The sequence below is a fragment of the Atta cephalotes genome (genome assembly GCF_000143395.1).
Source record: "Atta cephalotes unplaced genomic scaffold scaffold00054, whole genome shotgun sequence".
Lineage (NCBI taxonomy): Eukaryota > Metazoa > Arthropoda > Insecta > Hymenoptera > Formicidae > Atta > Atta cephalotes.
Window position 1 is genome coordinate 1,513,370 of NW_012130118.1, and position 9,149 is coordinate 1,522,518.

At 35.7% G+C, this 9,149-nt stretch overlaps 2 protein-coding genes across 2 annotated transcripts; both read left to right on the top strand.

Moving 5' to 3' along the window:
* Positions 1 to 5,519: 5,519 nt before the first annotated feature.
* LOC105623204 (ubiquitin-fold modifier 1) lies at positions 5,520 to 7,782 on the top strand. Its single transcript, XM_012204604.1, has 4 exons — positions 5,520 to 5,711; positions 5,901 to 5,957; positions 7,328 to 7,458; positions 7,531 to 7,782. Exons 1-4 carry the CDS (start codon positions 5,704 to 5,706, stop codon positions 7,599 to 7,601), a joined length of 267 nt encoding a protein of 88 aa, XP_012059994.1. The 5' UTR covers positions 5,520 to 5,703; the 3' UTR covers positions 7,602 to 7,782.
* On the top strand, positions 6,063 to 7,019 carry LOC105623203. The gene has a single exon (XM_012204603.1). The coding sequence runs from the start codon at positions 6,063 to 6,065 to the stop codon at positions 7,017 to 7,019; it is 957 nt and encodes a 318-aa protein (XP_012059993.1).
* Positions 7,783 to 9,149: the final 1,367 nt, after the last annotated feature.

The window sequence follows — 9,149 nt, forward strand, 5'->3', positions numbered from 1 at the left end:
TAAACTTGGGCATCTGTCAACATAACTTCATAGAAACATTAGTCGATTTGTGTCTGCATCATAAAGTTATTCTCGATCGAAAATGTCAGTTTACGAGCCAAATTCTCGTTATTTGCGGGAGGTTTTAATTTTTTGCTTCAATATGAAGAAATCTGCGGCTGAGGCTCATCGAATGCTCTCAAATACTTATGGTGAGGCCGCTATTAAGAACGTATCGTGAGTGTTTCAATGCTTCAAGAACGGTGATTTTGACGTCCAAGGTCATGCTCTGTATTTGGTGGGACCAGCTCGGCATAGTGTATTATGAACTGTTAAAACCGACTGAAACAATCACAGGCGATCGGTATCGAACGCAATTGATGTGTTTGAGCCGAGCATTGAAAGATAAACGGCCGCAATACAACGAGAGACATGATAAAATGATTTTGCAACATGACAATTCGACCCCATGTTGCGAAAGTGGTCAAGACATACTTGGAAACATTGAAATGGGAAGTCCTACCCCACCCGCCGTATTCTCCAGACGTTGCACCCTCTGACTATCACTTGTTTCGATCAATGGCACACGGCCTGGCTGACCAGCACTTCCGGTCTTATGAAGAAGTAAAAAATTGGATCGATTCGTGGATAGCTTCAAAAGATGACCAGTTTTTTCGACGCGGGATTCGTACGCTACCCGAAAGATGGGAGAAAGTAGTGACCAGCGATGGACAATACTTATCATAAATGTATAACCAGTTTTTTACAATAAAGCCTCGAATTTCGGAAAAAAAACGGCGGAAGCAAAGTTGTACACCTAATACTACAGAGAGCAACGACGGGAGATTATGCCTAATTTCAAGGCTATTTCATTGGAAGATTTTAATTTGTTAGTCATTTTATTTTTGAAGGTTTACTTTTGAACAGTGACGCGGCACCACCGACTCGGCGACAATGACGAGAGCAGACTAAGTTCCTCCGCCAGATTCAACGATGTGACGTGCAACGGCGCCGTTAAAACTCCGGAAGGACGAGTTGCGGCGTTCCTGTGATATATCTAAATTATTTCCGAAATCTGTTATCATATTCAAATTCATGGACAAAATTAAGTATGTCATTATACTGCTGCTGTATATAATTGAAATGCAAACCATTATGAGGATTTCTAAGAGAATCTCCTTCCACTCCACCAGAGTGAGGAGCGGGCGAAGATTATAGTTAATTTAGAAAAATAACTACCCATTTTATATTAGTTTAATGATAGACTGGATAGATTATTATTTTGGAAGTGAGTGAAGATTTTTGTGGCTATGAGAATTAAATCTGTAATTCCCGGGCAAGCGCTATTGTCTGCTTGCATTGTGAGATTCCGGTTGTGTGGGGGCTTTATTTTGGAATGCCGTTACTAGATGAGTAGAGGATTCTGCCATTGTTTTCGTTGAGAGCTTGGAGATGCGCTCTTGCATCGTACGCATACTGAGTCATGTTGGGCTGAGTCTTTTTATCGAGACAGACGCGATGTCACTCCTCCCTTCGGGAAAGCGTTTTTATTTCTCGATGATTGCGGACAAGAATGAGGTTTTAATATCTCAGCATAAGTTTGAGATTCGCCCTCTAACTCCTCAGCACCTAAAAGATCAAACCTATTAGAGTTTTCAAATGTTCTTTCTCTGTTGCGAGGAAGAGCAGGAAAATTGCTGTTATTTTTCAGCAAGATCGAGAGGATCCATTCTCTACATCATTTTTGGCGATGGAGATATTTTCAACAACTGCTATGCTAACGATATGTTATTTGATAATAACAAGTACGATCGTTGGTCCAATGTTTCGCCTTGATTGAATTGATGCACTTGGAGACTTCTTCTTGCATGTATCGCTACTTTCGCTGCAGTTTAAACATCTGGGAGTACTTTTGCATAAGCCGCTTACATGGCCCACTCTGTAGCAGAGATGACATATCCTTGGCATGGGAATATATGGACGGACTTCGTGCCTAATCTTAAAGATAAATATATACCGCTTCTTGCGGTAATATTTATCCTGCAAATTTAATACGAACTTCTGGACGAAACGTATTCGATTTGGTCACCTTTAACACTCCTTCGATTTAACCTCTGGATGTCTATTTTTTGACCTTTAGTGATTCCAGAGCCTCCTTGTGTCTAACTCAAATTGCTAGGAGACATCCTGTATTATCCTAAATCTATCTAAAAACCTTGAAAGCTGGGATGAAGGCTCTTAGATTGAGCTTAGCGAAACTTAGCGAAAGTAGAATTCTTCACGAGACGGTTGGCCCTCATGGCAGTTTTAACTGCTACTATTTTTCCATTACCAATTTTCTTAATTTCGAGAATATCGGGAATATCGACTTTAACTATTATTCTGCTAATAAGTGTGGGATGTATAGCGTTATCTCGGCTATTAGAATAGACATACACTACATACGGGCCATAGCGCGACGTAATTCTACTCATATTCTGACTGATTTGTATTGTCGTCTATATTAGAACTTGCCTGTGTGACGTCGTGCTGGAATTGCTTACGTTTGCACACTTCTTGGCGGGAGACTCTTGCACGCTTTAAATAGAGCCCTCCTCTGTAGAGTTTCGCAACGGCCGCTTTTTAGCCTGCCTCTGTTGCTCATCAATATCCATTGGAGCTGAATTTATTCTTAAGGGTCACGTGGGCAACTGTGTTAAATTTTCAAAGTTTTCGAGGTTTGTGTCCCTGTCAGCAACCGTTACACTAGATGCGTCTTTGTTTAAATGAAAGTTCATCACGAAACCGCTTCCTCATATATATTTTTCAGCAGTAATTTTTATGAGACTTGGTCACTATACGGGGAGATGGGAAATGAAATTGTACTGGATTCAGAGGGAGAAGGAGGTTCTAAAATAAGAATCGGGGAATTAAGAGAAAAAGACGTGCTGGAAGCATCGCCATTATCTCCATTCTCCTTCCCGGGGAACGAGGCCATAGTGCCTCGGATTATTCACTTATATATGCTATTTGCCCTGCTAACAATGAAAATAATAAGTTAAAGACGGGATCCTCGAAAGGGCGGATGAACAAAATTACACAAGTTATAAACTCGCGCGACACACTTGAGCGACACAACACTGAGATGGGAAAGACAGACACGTCTGCACTCTACCAAGACTTCTGTAGAATTGAGATGACACACAGGAAATCGTTCGAGAACACTCACCACCCAAAGGCACACGATACTCCCACTATTTCTCCACTGAAGCCATCACACCAACGAGTGATATTTCCGCAGCCATAATAGATTTTAAAGAAATTCTCCACATATCACAGACGCGTCTCGAATATCTTAACAACGTATTCAACATATGTTTGCGATATTATTCTAACGTTGTCAGAACGTAGATGGCTGTCTGAGTTTAAAAACATAAATTTTCTGAAAGTAGTGAATTTATATTTTAAAAGCAATGAATTTATGTTTTCAACATAGACTGCTGTATATTTACTCATGCACACTATGAGTACTTTCCAATTGCTTAACATATTTTAACATAAACGTATATAGGAATGCACAAAGTGTAACATTGTGCACGATTCAATTGGAACAAGGCCTCTATTCTTAAAAAGTATCTCATATGAAAAGCTAGAGACATATAGTATTTGTAACATATATTAGCATTTCTTAGTTTTTTGTATGCGATATTTTTCAAGAATAGGAGCCTTGTTCAGAATATGTACGCTGTGCACGTTTGAGATCCGTTTCGAATAGAGTTATGCGTCGTCTACAATACAGAGTAAGAAGTAAGAGTAAGAAATTCCCAATCACAGTCTGATGACGTAAAATGAGAACCGCGAGCGGAAATTCAGCATCTTCATCATCTATGAGTTGTTCTAAGATCCAAAGGGCTAAGTAGGGAGTGGCGGCTGTGCCGTAAGTAACAGTAAGAAGACGGTAATCGGTGATTGGTCCGCCAGAGGTAGGTTGCCACACAATGCGCTGGTAGTCGGTGTCTCGGGAGTCAATTAAGATTTGCCGATACATTTTGGCGATATCGGCATATTAAACACGTAACAGCATCACTGCATTAAGACAATAGCTAAATCCCTTTGGAGTTTAGGGCCAACGAGCATGTGATCGTTCAATGATGTCCTGTTTGTGCGGCATGAAGCGTTGAAAACCATTCGTAAGCGGATGGTTGCACTGCTGTCGCACGTAAGACGTGATGCGAAATGTAATAAGTTTGTTCTGATTGGACAATTTCTGTCGGTGGACTTTTGATCATATGACCGAGTGTTTCATATTCTGCGAGAAATTCGCGGTATTCGGAAGCGATAATTGGATCTCAAATTAAGCATTGTTCCAAGCGGCGAAAGCTCGAAACAGCAATAGCGCGATTCGCCTATCGAGATAAGTGGTCCGTTTTTAAACGGTAATCGAATACGATTATACCATCCGTCCGGTATACGGGAATGCGTAGTTCTGAAGTGCTCTTTGCACTAATGCTCCTCAGAGCTTCGAGGCGCTTTTTGAGGCACTTCCTCAATCTCCCGACGAAGATCGCGATCGAGAGTTTCAAGAACAACTCCGTGATGCGCAAGCGCGGAAATTGATTCAGTAGTCGGAAACGAGGCTATCCGGAAAGAATTCAGCCGAGTGTCATATTTGCAGTAAGCTCATGTTTGAAACCTTTTCGAATACCATCGAGAACAAGCATGCCAAAGAGATCGGCACCGATTATGATGTCGATCGGATCCGAATTCATGATTACGATCGGCAAATTCACCTCATGATAGCGAGGCCGGCAAATCTCGTCGGAAACTTAGACAATTCGCGCACACTACTGCCTGCCCTCGCGGTGTGCGTTTACCGAGAACGTTAGGTAACAAAATGCAGCGGTAATACGCGACAAAACGTCGAGATGGTTCGCACTTCAGCTTCGGGATAAGAAGCGTTACAACGAATAAATGGTCCGTATCGGGAAGCGAACTATAATTTCTCGCACGCAGAATGCGCAATTCATGTCACCTTTTCGCGCTCATTTAAAATAAATAGCGTGATTAGAACGAGATACACTCATGTTTTGAATGATGACGGCTCTATAAGCGTCGGTTTACTCACCGTTGCCGAGAATACATTTAAATCAACGATTATTCCGGAACAATTATATTATATTTTATTGTATTAATATTAAATATTTTATTTTATTTATTTTATTTTTTATTTTACTTTATTTTATTATTTTATTTTATTTTATTATTATATTTTATTAATATTATGTATTATATATTATATGTTATATATTATATTGTTATATTATATTTTTATATTTATATCAAAAAATTTATTAAATGCGATTTTATATAAAATGAATTTGAAATACTTTTTTCGATATAATACGTTTTCAACCATTACATCATTACGCATGCGTAACATCCCCAATCGTACTACCTTCTGAAGTGAAGTAAATGGAGCCTGTTCTTATTTGATCCATGGAGTATGTTCTAATGCGTCTCGAAGTCGCCATATTGGTTCCGAGATGCGATGTATTGGAGCATGTGACGCGACAAATCTCTAAAGTTACATGATCGCTATCCTGATCCTAAATAGAGGCTAAGTTGGATTAGGTTACACTTTTTGTTGGCTTGGTTCGACTATTGCATTTGTAGTCTGTCACAAATTGATTGCAATTTAGAGCAATTATTATTGTTTGTATATATTTTATAGAAATCTGCGTGTGAATGATGGCGTACGTATCTTTCAGAATTCAGAAAAGTTTACAAGATTAAAGTTACAAGATTAAAGTATGTAGATATAAAGTTGATGAGTATATATAATAATAGGGAATGTAGATATGGTTGTGAGGAAACCATATGTTTTGTTAATTTAAACATGAGATTTTGTACAACATATTAATGTAAAATTTAACTTGTTACAGGTCCAAAGTCACATTCAGAATCACTCTCACGTCCGATCCTAATCTGCCATACAAAGTGTAAGTGGCTGTTTGAAATAGAAATTGTCTTTGTTGTGTGTGTGTGTGTGCGCGCGCGCGCGCGCGCGTGTGTGTGTGTGTGTGTATATGTGTGTATAGAATAACATGCAAGTTGCTGGCTCTGAAATCTTTAAGACTATCGATGGGTTTCTCACGCTACTGCAGAGTCCAGCTATTAATGAACAAATGACTGTAGAAAATGCTACACAAGCTTTCAACTGTGCTCACTTCATCGAAATCACCGTTGCCCAAGTGCAAGCTGAAAACAGAACATTCCCCTTTGAGAAATGTTTACGTCGAAAGTTGAAGAGAAAGCTATTTCTACAAAATCAGAATATTACATGCTCTGATCTAGAAAAAGCTTGCGATAAATTATTGGAACATTATTTGAAGGACAATCGTATTTCTACAGAAATAGTTGATGAATATCTAAAATTGTACACTCTACATTTTGGACAGGATAGATTAAATGTCTTTCTAAATCAAGTAATAAGCAGTTCTATCGCCACAAACATAATTATAGATTCTTTAGGAGAATTAGGAGTACCATTATCAGGCATGGAAGACGAGGCATTAATTATGTCATGGCAAATGGCAATAGCTAATGATGATCAAGATGAAGTAGTGAAATGCATAAATAAAATGTTAAATGATAGTCATGTTTCAAGACTTGTACACTTAACGGTTGAATCAGATGACGATACAATTAAAGAATTGGTTGTACAAACTTTTACTTCAAAATTAACTGATTATGATCCTGAAATATGCGTAGCTTTAGCAGATACTGAAAAGAAATCTCTCTTAAGATTACTTCAAGATAGTACTCGATTTTGCATAGATTTTGTTGATGCAATATTTTATTTTGGTCGAAATATGTACCTTGTAGATGGAAAGTGGTGCTCAGATTTTAAATTTGAATACGAACATCTTTGTCAGATAGTGAAAATTTTGTTAAATGGTCCCTGCGTAATTCGCAAACAAGTATACAATAGAATGTCTACTGTTAAAACTCAACCAGATAGTGAGATATGGAGTAATGTTGAAGCAGATATCTTAAATTAATTAAATTAATTAAATTTCCAGATTTTTTTCATTTTTGTAATATAAATTATACTTTGTATATTGTCCTATAATCATGTATTGCCTATAATCGTTCTATGTAATTTTTGCAAAAAAGAATAAAAACTTTCTCTACCGCTTATATTGTTAACGAAATAATTACCAATCCTGTATTAAAAGATATTTAAGATGTTATGAAAAAAATATATTTGCTTTATATATATTTGTAAGAGGATATTTTCTTTGTCACTATATAGTTTTGCCAGTGTCTTGTAAAATAAGAAACGCATGTATTATTTTATTAATTGCAGACTTAGTGTACCAGAAAATACTCCATTTACTGCTGTATTAAAATTTGCTGCTGAGGAATTTAGAGTGCCGCCAGCTACGTCGGCCATAATTACAGATGATGGAATAGGTATTAATCCTCAACAAACTGCAGGTAGATCTTGAAATATATATCGCAATATCTTCATTTTAAATATATGAATATTAAATAAATTTATACTTTCAGGAAATGTATTTCTTAAACATGGTGCAGAGCTCAGATTGATTCCCAGGGATCGCGTTGGATACATTAGATGATTTATGTAATATCGTATTTATTTTTATTGTATCTTTGCATACTGCGTAAAAAAATTATTAAAAATTATAAAATTATCGCTATCAAATATTATGAAATTGCATATATATATATATATTCTATAAATTACGCAATTATAAAAAATTACTTATTCAAATAAAAACATTCCACATGCTTTTTGAACTAATCGATGTTCGAATCATTATAATAAGCTCTACAGATTCTAATATATTAAAAAATTTTTTATTCTATTATTTTTTAATTTATTTAAATTTATATATAATTAAAAAAAATAACACTTGTATAAATTATATTTATTAGATAGAGGATACATAGAAATCAGATATGATTAGAATTTTTGATAAAAAGATTTTATAGCTGAAATACATGAACGTTATAAGATTGATATATAAAGATACATTACTATATGATAAAATTATTTAGACAGCGAAGATTTACAGAACGAAATCAAATCGTGAAATATTTAATCATTTTTTTTTTTATTATGCACGTCTATCTCTAATGTCTTAATCTCTAATGTCGTTCTGTAAAAAATCGTTTATTATTCATAATCTGGTCATAAACGGATAGAATTGAAAACTGCAAAATGGTTACAAATCTGAATTGCGATTGTTATATATAACATGTACGAATAAACAAAAAACATTACATCAAGATATGCAATACTTGTATCTTTTTTTTATAATGCAATATAAAATCAGTAGTGCGGATGAGTAAATGGGAGCGACAAATCAAGTTTCATCTTAAACATTTTTTTAAGATCTTTTTTTAACATCTTTGAAATTTCTTAAGAAAATTTCTTAAATACTCTCGAATGCCTTCTTATAGGTCTAAAATGTGCAAGATACAAAAAATACTATTAGTAATGAATTTTTGGCACTATGTTGATAAAATATATTCATATGCCCCAAGATATGAAAAGTAAAAAAAATAGTTTATATATATATATATATACATATGTGTGTATAACACACACACACACACACACACACAAATATATATATTAAAGTATATTATTTTAACAATTTTTGAAATTTAATCGGGACACCCTCTAAAGCAGTTCAATACCTTAAAAAATAACCAGATTTTTTCAAATTTTAAGTTCCAGTGACACGAATAGATGGAAAAACACCTTTGGATAAAATTCGGTCGACACTATAATTCTTAACCCATATTAAAATTTTTTTAATTTGCTTGAAATTGAATGAGTTAAAAAAGTCCATTTTACGTAAATTTTGATTAGAATCCAATGTAAAAATTGCCGATCCAATGAAATTAATTAATTAAATGAAATTAATTAAAATTGTTCAAAAAATTTGAAAAAATTGATGTTATTTTTTTTGTGATATTGAACCACTTTAGGGGGTGTCCTGATTAAATTTCGAAAATTATTAAAATAACAATCACTCTAATGCACGCACGCACGCACGCACGCACGCACGCACGCACGCACGCACGCACGCACGCACACACACACACACACACACACACACACACACACACACACACACACACACACACACACACAC